At 34.4% G+C, this 17,291-nt stretch overlaps 2 protein-coding genes across 3 annotated transcripts in view; one reads left to right on the top strand and one right to left on the bottom strand.

Moving 5' to 3' along the window:
• Positions 1–314: 314 nt before the first annotated feature.
• Positions 315–9,643, bottom strand: FPGT (fucose-1-phosphate guanylyltransferase). 2 transcript variants are annotated; one of them, XM_027606987.2, is made up of 4 exons: positions 9,490–9,642; positions 7,653–7,820; positions 6,414–6,506; positions 315–4,585 (listed from the first exon to the last, which is right to left on the bottom strand). In XM_027606987.2, exons 1-4 carry the CDS (start codon positions 9,569–9,571, stop codon positions 3,150–3,152), a joined length of 1,779 nt encoding a protein of 592 aa, XP_027462788.2. In that variant the 5' UTR covers positions 9,572–9,642; the 3' UTR covers positions 315–3,149. The 2 variants fall into 2 exon arrangements, with proteins under 2 accessions (XP_027462788.2, XP_027462796.1); XM_027606995.1 differs by having other exon boundaries at positions 3,602–3,768; positions 9,490–9,643.
• Positions 9,644–9,720: 77 nt separating this feature from the next.
• The window catches only part of LRRIQ3 (leucine rich repeats and IQ motif containing 3), a 203,237-nt gene continuing 195,666 nt past the window's right edge, over positions 9,721–17,291 (top strand). Inside the window, exon 1 of the mRNA XM_027606968.2 lies at positions 9,721–9,885. The gene's annotated coding sequence lies outside the window, so the exon portion shown is untranslated. The remainder of the gene's footprint in view (positions 9,886–17,291) is intronic.

The following is a 17,291-nucleotide window of genomic DNA, read 5'->3' as shown; positions in this document are numbered from 1 at the left end:
GGAGAATGTGCAATAATCTTTAACAAAGTTCAATTCAAGAAATAATGCAATTTAACTTAATATAAACAACAGAAGTTGTGTTCTTCAACCTTAATAGAAATTGTCATTGCCTAAACAAAATTTGAGAGGCACTAAAGATTTAAGTTTAAGCAGCTAAGTTACTTCAATTTTTTTCTTTTGTACTAGGAATTTAGAAAAGGTACCTTTCAAGTAAATTTAAAAAAGTTATTTTCTTTAGTAATTTAGTTCTTGATATATCTGAGAAGTTTTTTATTTAGGTACACAACAAAGAAAGCATCTGAAATCCTTACAGAGTTTTGAGCAAATTAAAAACATTTTTAAAGCTTTTTCTTTCTATCTTAATTCTGCTAGACTACATCAAAGTGCCTCAACTCTGGGCCTGTAGTTGTTCAAATCCAAAGGACATCACAGTGTTATGTGAATACCCTCCCTGATTTTGTGTAGTAGACCAATTACTAGCTGTGACAGTCATTCATACATTTTGCAGCAGGTATTTTGATTTAGGGTCTATGCTGATTTTGGTAATCTTAATATAAATAGGAATGTTGCTTAGCCTCAGATGAATGATCATCACAGGTTATAGGAATTAATTCTGGATTAATACTATCAAATTTTTGTGCTTTTCAGCATATCACCTGGATATTTGAAGCTTTACTTCAACTTAGTATACACTGATACATGCTTTATTCTGTTTTGCTGTTTGTAGAAAAAAGTGCCTGAGGTAGATTAACACCAAATGTTGGATTTTTTTTCCCCATGGCTTCCTTGGTCACTGTTCATTATTAACTCATCAATAAGTTTATGGACTATATTTAGTTATAAATAACAGCTATCCTCTACAAACCTTGAGAGTATATGGAATTTAAAGCCTGTTATTTTATGAAATAAAAATGATAAATCAAGATGAAATGTTCAACTTTTTACTTAAATATGCATGGGACTATCACCTTGGTTGAGTTAGGTATACTGTTCAAGGAACATGTGTGGTACTACCCCAAGTAATGGATCTCAAGGCAAGAGAAAATGCCAAATTCTTTGGAACTGATAACATATAAAAGCAACTAGAATCCATACATTGTGCAGAATTATGATTAAAACAGTGACCACCAATTTGTCAGAAATCTCCCATTGACTTTGAATAGAAGTCAACTAGCTTCTAGAGGCATTTGATTACACTAAGACAAAAATGAAACTGAATTTTGCCAAATAGTAAAGCATCAGCATCAAAACTTATAGAATAGGTATCTGGTGTTGACAGTTTTCAGTCAATCCAGACAGCAGGGTGGTGGTGACACTCTTAGGACATAAAGCTTTACCAATACCTTTGATAGCATACAAGATGGTACTGGGTGGAAGCACATGGATATCAACAACTCCTGAGTTGAAAAGTGTTTCAGAAGAGTCTGATTCTAAAAGAAAGCACTGTGCCATATTTTATTGGTATTTTTTTCTTTTTAGTGGAACATAAATAAAATAATGGTAATTCTTAATAATCGATGGCACTTAGGTGAAATACAGTATTAAACATTTAATCAATGACAAACACATAATATCTTCTGAAAGCTCTGCAAGTAAATCAGTCAACACTAAACAATAGCTGTATCTTTAGTTTTTCCTTGGAAAGAACCTTAAAAGGAAAAAAGAAAAAAAACTCAACAAAACAAAACAAAACACAGAAATAGCTTAATTGAAGATTGCAGGCAGGCCACTTCTGGTTTACCAATTATTTTTATATTGACATGTTAGCACAGACTAGTTTTTATTTCAATTTATTCATGTTAAAACACAAAACTGACAAATCATTTCTCTAATTATTATTATTAGACTTTGACATAAAGACATTTCACATGCATGCTTACAGCAAAATAGGAACACATAACTTGAGATTCCAGCCAATTTTTATTTTCTTGAAGCTGTTTATCATCTGTAAATTTTCTCATTTTCTATCCTTCAGGCTCCTTCCTGCTGCCTACCTTTGGTCAATTATTGCTTCTCAGTATCATCACCAGCACAAGGACAAAAAATATGAAATAGCAAAATCAGTCCATCTGGTAATTTAATAGTTCTATTAAAGGGATTAATAAAAGGATATAAGTAATGTCCAAAATGAACTTATATGATTATCAATGAATCCCAATTATTCCTACCATCTTCCCCACACAGATATTTGAGTTTTGTGTATGTGTATGCTTTTGTATGGATGGAACTTTAGGGAAAAATTTTAAGATATAGAAACACATGGGGTTGCCTGGGTGGCTTAGTTGTTAAGCATCTGCCTTGGCTCAGGTCATGATCCCAGGATCCTGGGATTGAGCTCCACATTGGGGCTCCCTGCTCAGCAGGAAGCCTGCTTTTCCCTCTCCCACTCCCTCTGCTTGTGTTCCCTCTCTTGCTGTCTCTCTATAATATAAATAAATAAAATCTTAAAAAAAAAAGATATAGAAACATATGTCCAAGTTTATAAGGTAAAATAACACATATACACTTTTTGTTTTATTTTGGTAAGAGCAATAAATAAGACAGATTTTTATCATCAATTTCAGAGCTGTTTGCATCTAATTATTTATTAATTAGATAGTCACAGTATTTTAAGAATTGATTTTATCTGAATTTGTGAGAGATGGATTTCTTTCCAAAAAAGTATTTCTATTCTTACAGTGCTCTGAAGATCTTGTAGTATGCTGTTTTTATCAGTTCATCAGAAGAGGACTACTATGCTCAAAGAGAGAACTGCCAATAAACACTTAGAACTGTACTGAAACCAAAGCCCAAAAAGAAGATGGAAAAACTCTAAAGGTATGTTTAGAAAATTATTCAAAACTACGATAGTACTATATGAACACAGCAATGCTCCACAAATCCATCCTTAATAAAAAAGAAAATTAAAATAGTGCTAAACATCAAAAAAATCCCTTTTCTGAGCTCACAGCCTTGAAATATTCTTTCACCAAAATGGATGATTTGTAATTTTGTGTTCTTAATATTATGCTACAACAATTATGTTAACATAATTTTCATTGATTCACTTCAAAGAAACAAACAAAAATCTATAGAAAACTCTTCTTTTTGTAATCTTCCTCAATCAAGAATGGCAAGGTATAGGATATTTAAGATGTCTCTAAATCAGACTATTTTGCATTTAAAGTAATTTCTAGAAAAATTTGCTCCCTGTAAGTTATCATGTCTTCTACATCTTTATAGACAAGCATTTCTTCAATGGACAACAGTTTATAGTTATTTAGGCTGAATGCTGATTTGTTCTGTATAGCATTTAACATTTTTAGGGATATTGTAACTGAATCACTCAAAGAGGAACAAACTGGGAAAATACGAGCATTCCACAAACTCAAACATGTCTTGTTTCCAGAGAACAGTTCCTCTGTAACTTGCAGATTCCAAATATCTAAGCATGACAGGAAACAGACTCCAAAGAATTGAAGTAACTTTATATCTGACAATGTTTTAACGTTCTTTTTCAAGTTGTCTTGCACTCCAAATGCCATAGTTGAATACTTTAAGTGTCCATTCATCTTCAAGCTTAAGGAACACACAAAAGAATATGCAGGCAGGACAGCTGTTGCTATGATATGACAACCACTAATAATGCAGTTTTCCCCAACTGAAACATCAGGCCCCAATCTGGAATACTCCACAACTGAGCCAGTTGCCACAGAACATCTTGAATCCAGTATACTTTGAATGATACAGGATGTATTACCAGAGCATTCTGGTATTGCAGAAAAGATGCTAAAAGCTATGGACTGTAAGCCAAGCTCTGACTTCAAACTGCTATCTGAAGTAAAATGAAACAAATATTCTTCAGTTGTTCCAATGTGATAAAATTTGGAGTTATTAAGAACAACAACATTTAATGAGGTTCCTTTAAGAAGATGAAATATTCTCTGCCTAATGTCTATCAAGTCTGCCTCTTCTTTAGTGACATTTGATGTGTTTCTGGTGTACTCCACAGTTGCTCCAGGTCCCAAAGCTTGCAGAAAGTCTCCATAGGCATCTATTTCACAGTTCAATGTGCCTATTTTCTCAAAAAAAGCGAGTAACTTTTTGGCTGACTTATGATCCATATAAAACAAGCTGTCTGTGTAGACATACTCAGAGTCTAACTTAAGAGAGGGAGTGTCACCCCTAGCAAAGTCCTGTTGAGAAATATTTCCAGGTCTATATACAGCATCAAATTGATGCATCTTTTCTATGCTGGGCTTGTGAAGGAAACGATGGCAAGACCTGTATTCAAGGTCTCTATATTCCAAATCATTAAAAGGTTCTAAGACAAATACTCCATGTGTGGTACCAACAGTCAAACTAGAAGGATGAGCTAAAGCAGTAAAGCCAGGTTTGTCAAATCTAATAAACTCACATTCTCCAACACTATAAAGTTCAATATCATCTGCACAGGTAACCAGAACCCCAGGATTCATATGTGAAGGGAAATCAATGTACATGGCTAGTTTTAATTCCAACATCTGATAAATGGGGTTACCAAAAGGTAATGCAGTGAAAATTTTGCCCAGAGCACTTGCATTTGGAAGGCGTTGGCTGTAACCACCTATATAAAATTAAAGAAAATAACTGTTTTAAAATGTTTATAAGTCTCTAAGATTTTAAAAACCAGGGGCATCAGTCACAACTCAAAATATCTCTAAAGATATTTAATATATTTAAGGCAGTACTGTAACTCAGGAAAGAATAGTAAATTCCAGGTTACAAATTCAAGAGCAATTCTCCTGTAGTGATTTGATATAATGCAATGTTAGATTAGGAAAGAATTCTATTATATTTTAGAGGCTGTGAATTGTTTTGAATCAATTGTACAATCAGTAAAAAGAACCATGGGCTAAAAAATGATCTTATATCTATATTTTAAACCATAAATTGAAATGCAACAATGTTTAAACTCCTACGTTAAGAATCTACTTCATAGTAAGGAAAAAAGTCACAAAAAACTAAAATACCAATTCCAAAATATAATTATTAAACAGTAATTTCCAGATGCAGTGTTTTTCCTCAAATTATTACATACACTCAAAGGAAGTAATGGTGCGTTTACTTAAGAGCATTTAAAATTTATACTTTTTTTTAATTTAAACAGGCTTTTTCCCTCTAAGATGAGTCTTATGACTTTTTAAAAATTCCTTGAAAAGCATGTTCTCTTAAGTACACTAAATAGCTTATATCATTTTTATGTAACTAATTATATTGAAAAGCAGCATTAGATTGTAGAAAGAGTCAGACAAAAACAGGTTCAAACTCTGGTTCACCACTTTTTAGTTGTTTATCTTTGGATTTACTCCAAATCAGCAAATGTAGAATAATACTTGCTTTACTGTGTTTTATGTAAAGCACTTAGACACATTATGTTGTTCAACAAATGAGAGCTAGTACTTTCTACTTTTTTCCTTTTTCAAAGACTAGCCAACACTTTTTAGCATTGTAAGAATTACCTTTTTTTAACTATGTATTTTCTTAGTGTCTAACTTAGTTTTTACTAAATTGGTAATAAATAATATTGGTTTTGGAATGAGCTATGAATTTGAATTTTTCTACTTTTTTAAAGCTAGTCTTAAAATCAAAACTTGGGTGCTTTACTTGATATCATCTTTATAAAGAATCATTGTTCTGTATATAAATCATAAGAAATAAAAAGTGCCTTGGAAGCCATGTAGATGAGTGGCTCTAAAATACCTGTCCCTGAACTGGTGCCAGTCCATAATAACATTTTTATCAGCTCCAGTACATACAGAAAAATAACAGAGGTTTGCATATAACCCAAATTCTCATATAACTAAGTTTACTGAAGAAAACTATCCTTTATTCTGAGATTATCTTTCCCACTTTTCTGTTTTAAAATGTCCTCCTTTGTGTGTGATTTTCCCTCTTACAACTTTCTTGTTCTCTCCATGTTTTGTCACCACCCTTTCTTTTGTTTTTAAACTCTTTTAAGGATTGTAAACTTTTGCCACCAATAATCAGATAAAAATGCATGGTAGAAAGTTTTGGCAAAAGTCTGGTAATCCCAGTGCTAAGTCAGCCTCTCCCCTACAATAATAATCCCTTTTCAAGCATTATCAAGAAATATTCATTATTTTGATGAATTCTATTTTAGGAAAATAATTTTCTATATATATACTAAAAATATCCATGAAAAGTTGATGATGAATGTGATCTAGAATTTTAAAGATACATTTGTGAAAAAACATTATGCTGCTTACAGCTTTCAAATATCAAGAAAAGCATGAAATATTTGTTTTCAAAGCAGAGTAACTTCAAAGACAAAAATTTAAAAAAGGAGAAGAAAGTATTTGCAAGGTAGAAAAAAGTCCCTAAGGTATCAAAGGTAAAATGTAAATTAGTGAAAAGAATATGTATAACTTTACCAGAATGAATTAATAGGATGGTAAAAGAATTCCATTTATCTCCATATAGCTTTTCTAAACATCGAAGGGCACAAAGTGTGGATCCTCCATTTCCTTAAAAATAAAAGTTAAAAAAACACAATTAATTTCATAGAAACCTACTGAAAATTTGTAATTACAGTAAAATTAGGTGTTATAACTTTGAAGATAGGGCCATTGGCTACAATTAACTAGGCAGAGAGCAAAGATATGGCCAAAGAATCACATTAAACACACGTTCCACAGCATTTAAATAAACAATTAGCAATGAAACCCAGAGATCAGCACTTGGTAATCAATGATGAGCATTATAATTTCCTGAAAATAATAATAAAAATAAAGTGATAAATTAGACAATTTGCAAGAAGAGAGTAAATATACACATTCATTTGGAATTACAAACTGAAAAACCCATTAAAATAATTCTGCCATATGACAAAACCAAATATTTGAGTTAGATTTAAAAAGATCTTAACTATAACTACACTTACTAGTTACCTTGGGCAAGTTACTTAACTCTCTGTGTCTCAGATTCTCATCTATATGATAGGAATCATAAAAGTACTGACTGTACCATTATGAGGAGTAAAACACAGGTTAATTAGATCAATGCCAATGTCAGATATAGATACCCTGTATGGTATCAAGGGGCTTCAGCTTTAAGTATCACATAGAATGTGGCCCCCAGAAAAATAGCATGTATTTTTATTTGCAATGGAAGGTCAAAGGCAAAGTTGACTTAAACTGGGTTTTTAAAGTACGTATCTATGATACTTAGGCCATTAGACTGTGCTCTTTTGCTTTCTGCATTGTGGTCCCAAGAGGCCAAGTTCGTGTGCGTGTGTGTGTGTATGTATTTTTTTGGCTGATTTGCAATCTTTGTGTAAATTTCTGAACTATGAAGTTTGGAGGGACCTTAAGAGCCCTACCAGTAAAGTCCACGAGAATATTCACCATCTAAGTACATTAATTAAAATTAATAAAATTATTTTAAATAACATTCTGCAAGTTTTTCATGGTAAGCACAATGTGTAAGAACAGAATGTGTTATGCCTTTTATCTTTCTTAAAAAAATTGTAAATTTACATTAAATTTTTAAAGTTTGGAAAGACTATCGAAAGAAAGATAGAGAGCTCATAAATTGTGAGCCATAAGAAAGCTTTTCTTCAGTGATCATTATGCCCAGAACCTATGATTTAAATCTGACCATATAGAGAGTACCAATTTTGGCTCCAGCAGGATCAACAACAACATGATATTGAACTCCAAGGGGTAGCTCCTTTTTTTTCAGCTTTTCTGACAGCTGTTGCTTATAAGCAAGTTCCTGTTTTTCATCAGCTGCTGTTATTGCAACAATGTCCCAGAATTCTCCAGCTGCCACAGGTTTGCCTATGTGGAAAAAGTAGGGAAATAAGTATCAGAAATCTCTAGCTGTTACAGGTTTACTTTTTTGGAAAGAAAAAAAAAAAGATTATCTTCCTAAATCTATCTTCTCAGAATTAGGGGATAATTAGTGGCTAGGTAGTATAATTCAAACTAGTTCTACTGAAGATTGTTCACAAATTTTGCATTTTTTCCTCTTTTAGATTACTTGCTCCTTTTATGGTTTACAGTTCATTTATTCACATATTCTGAAAGTTGTTACGTTTCTTAAGAGAAGTACTTTTGCCTTGCTAAAATTTACCTTGATTCTTAAATAACAAGAGACAAAAAGAGTATGAATCTTCAGCTGTGAAAATCAATTTTTATATCAGGACCACTTAGTGTTTGTTGGCTAAGTACAATTCAGCCCAAAGATCCATTCCTACAACGTTGCTCTTTATCAATTTACGTACTTTATTTTTTAAAATTTTTTTATTGTTATGTTAATCACCATACATTACATCATTAGTTTTTGATGTAATGTTCCATGATTCATTGTGCATAACACCCAGTGCTCCATGCAGAGGTACTTTATTTTTTATTACCTTAAGCTAAGCCATGCATGGGTTAGCCTGGTGATGGGTATTAAAGAGGGCACGTATTGAATGTAGCACTGGGTGTTATATGCAAACAACGAAATATGGAACACTACATCAAAAACTAATGATGTAATGTATGGTGATTAACAAAACATAAAAAAATTAAAAAAAAATAAAGACAGGGTGAACCCCCCCAAAAAAAAAAAAAAAAAAAAGATGATCCATGCAAGTTTACAAAGGCTTTGAAGTATGATCTAAAATTCTGGATAACAGAAAAGTTCCCAACTCCTTGATGAGCTCATTAAAAAACAAACAAAAAAACAAAACACCAACAACAAAAAAACCAGACCGAATTTTTGGTAGATGCTGGAAACTCTTCTTTATTGGTAAACAAGAGGAATAAGGATTCTTATTAGTTAACAAACAGAATCTGTCAAAATTTAATAGTCCTGAATATCTTACTGTCTTCCAAGTATTATTTCCTGTATTTTTAATGCAGTAACTTCATCAAAAAATAACTAATTTTATTAGATAATTGTACAAGGAATGACAAATGGCAGTTCTTTAATTTTTTTTTGATACAAACTACCCCTTTTAAATTTTAACCTATAATTCCTCCATGTCTTGTTTGTTTTTTACTCATTCTGCATTCACAGTATGGAACAAATTGGTGAAGTAGTAAGGGGATTGCAGAAGGCTAAAATCAGATATTTATTGGTCAAAGCACTTAGATCATTTAATTTTAAATAACTATTGTTAATGAGCTAACCAAATGCTTAGATTTGTAGCTTCACTAGTCAGATTAATACTTTTCTTTCTTCTTCCTTCTCTTATAATAATTTATTTCCTTCTCTCTTATTTTAAACATACATATATATGTTACTAGGAATAAGGTCAAAGAAATAAAGTAACAACATAACGTAAAGAAGACAATGACAGAATAAAAAAAATCAAGAGGAGTATTAACTACGGCAGGGCCTGTGTCCTAAACCCGAAGGTGAGAAGCAGACAGGAAGTGATAGTCTAGCAAACTTCCCGGAACGCAAAGCACCCTCCCTTTCCATTGCCGGGGAGAGCTGGGATTCCCTTTTTGCTACCTCTCAGCTCTGAAAACCTCCGCAATTTTCTTTGGGTGGCTTCTCGAAGAGCTACGCCTAAGGGTGCAACTGCAGCAGCCATAGCAACACCGACCCCCAAACCAGCGGAAGCCTTCCAAGTATCCGGCGCCGGGTACAGCACGCATGCGCCCCCGAGTGTAACCTGTTCCTGGGTCCGGTTTCGCCTCTGTCCCGCCCTTTACGTGCGTCATTCACGTAACCACGCCCCCGAAGCTCCGGCCTGCCGGGAGAAAACCTTGCGGGACTGAGTCTGGAGTCTGGCCTCGTTTCCCTAGCAACCGACTCCGGAGCAGATGAATACCTAGCGATTTGTCGGACTGTGCCGGGTCTAGGCCGTTTGTTCCCAACTCAAGGCCTTGTAGACCAGTTGACCCGGTGAGTGGTTCGGGTTGGGCGATAGAATTGTTAGAACTGACCCGCTAAGAAGACGAAACTACAACTTAGCTCCCGGCTTTCTCTCGAAAGGTGGTCGTCCTTTCTAACTCGCGGTTTGTTTCAGCCAGGAGCAGTTCCCAAAGACCTCTTGACAGTTAATTCCTCCCCCAAGGTCGTCACTTGAAGACATCTGCTCCAAGCCTAGGTCCTGATATATAGTCTGAACGTTCAAAATCTCTGTATTCTCTTAAGGAACCTTAGGTTTGTGGCTTCTTTGCCCTTGCAGTTCTTAGTAAGTGAGCCTCACCACCCCTCAGTTTTGAATTCACGTCAGAGGCTTTTGTAAATTGTATATAATTCAATCTGTGACTAGTCCCTTAACATTTGTGGTATTGGGTTTATTCACTGGCATTCTTTTGTATGTGCAGACTGATCAAACACTTTAAATAACATTACTGGGAATAAGTCAGACCTATTTAGATGTATTTTTTTTAAATTTTTTTATTGTTATGTTAATCACCATATATTACATCATTAGTTTTTGGTGCAGTGTTCCATGATTCATTGTTTGTTCATAACACCCAGTGCTCCATGCAGAACGTGCCCTCCTCAATACCCATCACCAGGCTAACCCATCCCCCTACCCCCCTCCCCTCTAGAACCCTCAGCTTGTTTTTCAGAGTCCATCATATTTAGATGTATTTTTGGTAGATATCTATAAGTATTTCTCTTGTAAAGCACAAGTTTATAATGAGTTTTACAGATTAATCTGTTCATCTTTACATATGTTATGAATCAGAATAATGACTTAGTGAAGGTCTCACAATCAGTAGTAGAGAAGACTTAAGCACTATTTTTCAATCCCAAACCCACAAATCATCTACCACACCATGCATTTTGATTTATTTTAGAAACCTGACTTCATGAAACTCTTCATCAGTGCCATAGGCAGGCATTCAGGGCTCTAAAATACAAGTTCTTGCCATGAACTTAACATTATTTTTGTTTGGTTGTTTTTTTACTAAAGACTTGGCTCTGCATTTACTTCTGTACTTAAAGAGAAATCATTTGGGTAAAAAGGGAGATTAGTTTTGCATAGTTTCATCATTTAAAAGTTTTTTGTTGTTGTTAATAAAAACAAAACATTAAGAACATTTAGAAAATACAGAACGCTTGAGTGAGGTGAGAGCAAAAGGGAGTGAGCAATACAGGTCAGAGAGGTGACAAAGGCTAAAGAAGGGATTTTGGTTTTTTGTCCTGAGTGAAACAAAGTCATTGCAGAGTTTTGATGTGACTTGCCTTATGTCTAAAAAGATCACCCAGAAATGTACAAGTAGACTGTAGTGGAGGGTGCGTCAAGGAGAGAGTTGGTGGAAACTTGGCCATGATAGTAACAGTCGGGATGCTGAGAAATTGACTAGATTCTGGACATACTTTTGAAGGCACAATCAATACAATTTGCTAATGGTATGGCTATGGAATGTTAGAGAATGAGAGAAATCAAGACTGACCGCCTGAAGGTTAGAATGGCCATCAATTGAGATGGGAAAGGCTATGGATGGGGAATGTTGGTAGTAGGGAGAGTCCACAATTTTGGTTTTGGACATGTGGAATATATGGATGTATACAGATGTGTGTGTATGCACTACAAATGTAATGGAAGTTTGTGTGTGTGTATGTGTCTATAGGCATTATACATATGAGTCCAGAGTTCATGAGTGAGGTCTGGGCTAGAGAGATAACTTTAGGAATCCTCAGCATACAGATGGAATTATTTTTATTTTATTATTTTATTTTATTTTATTTTTTGAAAGTTTTAATTCCAGTTGGTTATCATATGGTGTAGTATTAGATTCTGGTGTACATAAAAGTAGTGATTCAACACTTCGTAGAATACCTGGTGTTCATAACAAGTGCACTCCTTAATCCCCACCACCTATTTAACCCATCCCCCACCCACCTCCCTTCTGGTAACCATCAATGTGTTCTCTATAGTTAAAAATCTTTTTCTTGGTTTGCCTGTCTGTTCCTCCCCAACCCCCGCCCAATTTGCTCATTTGTTTTGTTTCTTAAATTCTACGTATGAGTGAAGTCATATGATAGTTGTCATTCTCTGACTGCCTTATTTCACTTAGCATTATACTCTAGCTCTATCCACTCCATTTCATTCTTTTTTTATGGCTGGGTAATATTCCATTGTGTGTACAAAATCTTCCCCACCCCCTCAGATCTAGGATTAGGATTTGGTTTAGGACCAGAATAATGGTTAGGGTTAGGGTTGGGGTCAGGGACGGTGCAAGTGTATGTGCCTACTATCCTGTAGTTCAGAGACCTCTCCAGAGGGATAACTTTAGGTTTAGAGTTATGGCTAGGGGTTAGATGGGGTTAATTTTAAACTACAAAACTAGATGAGATCCTAGGGGAAGAAAGGTTAATAAAGCTTATAAGCTCAAGAATTGTGCATACTAACAAAGTAAACAATGAAAAAGTGACCAAATAAAATTTTGGATAGTGATAAGAACTGTGAAGGGACTAAAACAGAGTGATATAATAGACTCTATTATGTAGAGTATTAAATACAGCATTTCGTGGACCTGGGAAGGATTGCCATAGAAATTGATATTATTTTTTCTGATATGATTATTCATATAAAATGTGCTGGAAGTAAATATACCACATTATCAGCTGTGGTTTTTGTTCTTTCCTCTTTTCTGTTCTTCTCAAATGTTCATTAATATTTTTCTTTAAAGATTTATTTATTTATTTGAGAGAGAGAATGAGATAGAGAGAGAGAGCATGAGAGGGGGGAGGGTCCGAGGGAGAGGCCGACTCACTGCTGAGCAGGGAGCCCGATGTGGGACTCGATCCCGGGACTCCAGGATCATGACCTGAGCTGAAGGCATTTGCTTAACCAACTGAGCCACCCAGGTGCCCCAAATGTTCATTAATATTAATTTTTAAGTAAAAATGAAAAAATATTGAATACTATGTGAGTGGAAGTAAATTTCCTTGGAAGTTGATTGTAGGGGGTAAAAAAGTCTAGGGATTTAAGTTTATGTTTAATATAATCATTTGCTAAATAGTTATAAGCTACAGTAACCAGAATAAAATATACCAACATAGCTAAGTAGTAAAATCATTAATTCTCTATAAGTAAAACATAATGGAAATGATGTATTTAATCATGGATTCCACATTTCAAAAGGAACATCAGACAAACTGAACTATAATAAATTGAAAAGTGATATTCTGTACTTTAGGGCTTTTTTTTTCTGTGGGAGGAGAGTAGAGAGTATCTGAAGAAGTTCCATAAAGAAGAGTGAGATAGATTTTTAAAAGAACTTTACAGAGGCATAATTTATATACAATTAACTTAACCTGTTGTAAGTGAACAATTTAATGATTTTTAGTAAGTTTACTGACTTGTTCAACCACTACCCCAATAAGATGCCTGTGCTTGTTTTTAGTTAATGACAGGTTGCTTTTATTACTATGGATATAACCATGACTGTTGGGTGGAAGTTGTAGAGAAGCACATTAAATTTGTTTCCAAACATTTTTTTTCCCTTCTTCACAAGAAGACACTGAAGCCAAATGAAGAGGGTCCTAGATCATGGACTGTGATGCTCATGGTGCTAGGGTTCTGATCTTTTCCATTTCTTGTGCTTTCTTTCTCTGTTCAACTACTGTTCCTCCTCCTACTCTTTCTTACATGTAGTGTAAGCAAAAACATCTTTTTATTGTTCCCTTCATTTGAATTTGTTTATTCAGCTAGCTTGTTCTCAGCTTATTTCTTTAATATTTTTTTTTTTTCCTTGTTGAAGGAACCCTCACCCTTCTCACCCTTCTGGAGAGCCAAGGACAACTTTTTCCCCCTAACTTCTATTTGGTGTCCTCCCTTAGTATTTTTTAAGACTTTATTTCTTAGAGTAGTTTTAGGGTTACAGCAAAATTAGAAGAAGGTACAGAGATTTCCAATATATCCCCACATATACCCACATATGTATAGCCTACCTCATCAATATCCCCTGCCAAACTGGTACATTTGTTATGGTTGATGAACCTACATTGACACTTCATAATCACCCAAAGTCCATAGTTTACCTTACATTTCATTCTTGTTGTATATTCAGTGAAGTTTGGACAAAGTAAGGTGACATGTATTACTCATTAATAATATTCAGAATTTCACTGCCTAAAAATTTTCTGTGTTCTGCCTATTCATTCACCCCATGAACTCTGCAACCACTGATCTTTTTACTATCTCCATAATTCTGCTTTTTCCATTATGTCAGATAGTTAGAATCCTTTACTATGTAGCCTTTTCAGATTGGTCTCTTTCACTTAGTAATATGCATTTAAAGTATACCATGTCTTTTCATAGCTTGATAACCAATTTTTTTTTAGTGGAATAATAGTCCATTGTCTGAATATGCCACACTTTATCCATTCACCTACTGAAGGACATCTTGGTTGCTCCCAAATTTTGACAATTATGAGTAAAGTTGTTATGAACATCCATGTGCGGGTTTTTTTTGTAGAAATAAGTATTCAACTCCTATGGATAAATACCAACAAGTGCAATTACTGGATCTGATAATAAGGTATATTTAGTTTTATAAGATACAGCCAAACCATCTTCCAAACTTGCTGTACTATTTTGCACTCCTACCAGCAATGAATGATAGTTTCTGTTGTTCCTCGTCCTTGCCACAGTTGGTAGTGTCCATGTTCAGGATTTTGGTCATTCTAATAGGGGTGTAATGATACCTGATTGTTGTTTTAATATGCCACCTGTATATCTTCTTTGGTGAAGTTGCTGTTAAGGTCTTTGGCCCATTTTTTAATCTGGTTGTTCATTTCTATATTTTTTAGTTTTAAGTGTTCTTTGTATATTTTGGATAAAAGTCTTTTTTCAGTTATGTCTTTTGTAAATATTTCCTCCCAATCTGTGGCTTGTTTTCTCATTCGACATTACTTTTGCAAATTATATGTCTTTAATTTTAATGAAGTATAGGTTATAAAATATTGCTTTCATGGGTTATGATTTTTTTATTATTATACCTAAGGTCACCTAGATTTTCTTCTAGGAGTTTTAAAGTTTTATGTTTTACATTTGGATCATTGATCCACTTTGAATTAATTTTTCTGAAGGTGTAAAGTCTATGTCTAGATTCATGTTTTTTGTTTGTTTGTTTTTGCCTGTGGATGTCCAATTTTTTCAGCACCATTTGTTGAAAGTATTGTATTGTCTTCTTTGTCAAAGATCAGTTGACTATATTTCTATTTATGGACTCTATTCTGTTCCGATGGTCTTTCTGTTGTTTCGATAATGCTACACAGTCTTGACAACTATAGCTTTATAGTAAGTCTTAAAGTCTGGTAGTGTCATTCCTCCAACTTTGTTCTTCTTCGATAGTGTGTTAGAGGGGCGCCTGGGTGGCTCAGTCATTAAGCGTCTGCCTTCGGCTCAGGTCATGATCCCAGGATCCTGGGATCTAGCCCCACATCGGGTTCCCTGCTCAGCGGGAAGCCTGCTTCTCCCTCTCCCACTCTCCGTGCTTGTGTTCCCTCTCTTGTTGTGTCTATCTCTGTCAAATAAATAAAATCTTTAAAAATAGTGTATTAGATATTGTAGGTTTTTGCCTCTTTTATCAACTTTAAAATCAGTTTGTTCATATTGATAAAATAATTTGCTGAGATTTTGAATGGGATTGCACTGAATTTATAGAGCAAGTTGGGAGGAACTGACATCTTGATACTGAGTTTTCCTATCCAGGCTATCAATGCACATGAAGTCTCTCTCCATTTATTTAGTTCTTTGATTTTGCTCATCAGGAGTTTGTTGTTTTCCTTCTATAGATCTTGTACATCTTTTGTTACATTTATACCTAAATATTTCATTTTGGGAGGTCCTAATGTAAACAATATTGTGTTTTTAGTTTGTTCATTGCTGGTATGTAGGAAAATGTTTGGATTTTGTGTATGAACCTTGTGTCTGCAACCTGTTATAATCACTTATTTGTTCCTGGGTTTAGTGGGGGTTTTTTGTTTGTTTTGTTTTGTTTTTTATTGGTTCTTTTGGATTTTCTTTTTTTAATATTTTATTTATTTATTTGAGGAGAAAGTGAGAGAGAGAATGAGCATGAGTTGGGGGAGGGTAGGGACAGAGGAAGAGGGAGAAGCAGACTCTCCACTGAGCGGGGAGCTGGGCTTTGATACTAGGACCCTGAGATCATGACCTGAGCCTAAGGCAGATGCTTAACCGACTGAGCCACTCAGGTGCCCTCTTTTGGATTTTTTATGTAGATGATCATGCCATCTGTGAACAAACAGTTTTATTTCCTCCTCCCCAATCTGTATATATTTTTAAATTTCCTTGCCCTGTCTTACTGAAATAGCTAAGACTTTCAGTAGGATGTTAAAAAGCAATGATGAGTTGGGACATCCTTGCATTGGACCTGATCTTAGTGGGGAAGCTTCTGATTTCTTACCATTAAGTATGATGTTAGCTACAGAATTTTTATAGATACTTTTATCAAGTTGAAGAAGTTCTCTATTCCTAGATTACTGAGAATTTTTGTCATGAATAGAGTTGGATTTGATCGAATGACTTTTCTGTATCTGTTGAAATGATCATGTGATTTTTCTTTTTTTTAGCCTGCTATTGTGATGGATTACACTAATTGGTTTGTGAATATTGAACCAGACTTGCATATCTGGGAAAAATCCCACTTGGTAGATTCTTTTTATCCATTGTTGGATTCAGTTTACTAAATTTTTTTTTCAGGATTTTTGCATCTGTTTTCAGGAGAAACATTGGTCTGTTCTTTTCCTTTCTTGTAATGTCTTTGGCCATAGTGTTAGGATAAAGCTGACCTCATAGAATGAGTTAGGTTTTGCTTCTATCTTCTGAAAGGGATTGTAGGGAATTGGTATAATTTCTCCTGTAAGTTTTGGTAGCATTCCTCAGTGAACTCATATGGGTCTGGTGCTTTCTATTTTGAAAGGTTATTAGTTATTGACTCAACTTCTTTCTAAGTATCTGTCTCTTCAGATTGTCTTTTGGTTCTTGTGTGAATCTTGGCAGATTGTGTCTTTCAAGGAATTGGTCCATTTCATCTAGGATATCAAACTTTTGTGCATGGGACTGTTCATAGTATTTCTTTATTATACTTCTAAAGTCCATGGGATTGTAGTATTGTCCTCTCTTTAATTTCTGATATTAATAATTTGTGTTCTCTCTTTTTTCTTTGCCTGGCTAGAGGTTTATCAATATTTATCTTTCCAAAGAACTAGCTTTTGGTTTTATGGATTTTCTGTTTTCAATTTCATTAATTTCTCCTGTAATTTTTATTATTTCTTTACTTATGCTTACTTTGGATTTGATTTGCTCTTTTTTTTTT

This window comes from Zalophus californianus, chromosome 4 (genome assembly GCF_009762305.2).
Source record: "Zalophus californianus isolate mZalCal1 chromosome 4, mZalCal1.pri.v2, whole genome shotgun sequence".
Taxonomy (NCBI): Eukaryota; Metazoa; Chordata; class Mammalia; order Carnivora; family Otariidae; genus Zalophus; species Zalophus californianus.
The sequence above is the reverse complement of the archived record's forward strand: the minus strand, read 5'-3'. Positions and strand labels throughout refer to the sequence as shown.

What these genes read in the sequence shown, in the direction of transcription:
- FPGT (XM_027606987.2), bottom strand. Translation starts at nt 9,571, where the DNA reads ATGGCTGCTGCAGTTGCACCCTTAGGCGTAGCTCTTCGAGAAGCCACC. An exon ending in TCCTGCTGGAGCCAAAATTG is followed by an intron (nt 6,507 to 7,652) that starts GTACTCTCTATA and finishes TTTATTTTTAAG; the next exon opens with GAAATGGAGGATCCACACTT. An exon ending in CATCCTATTAATTCATTCTG is followed by an intron (nt 4,586 to 6,413) that starts GTAAAGTTATAC and finishes AATTTTATATAG; the next exon opens with GTGGTTACAGCCAACGCCTT.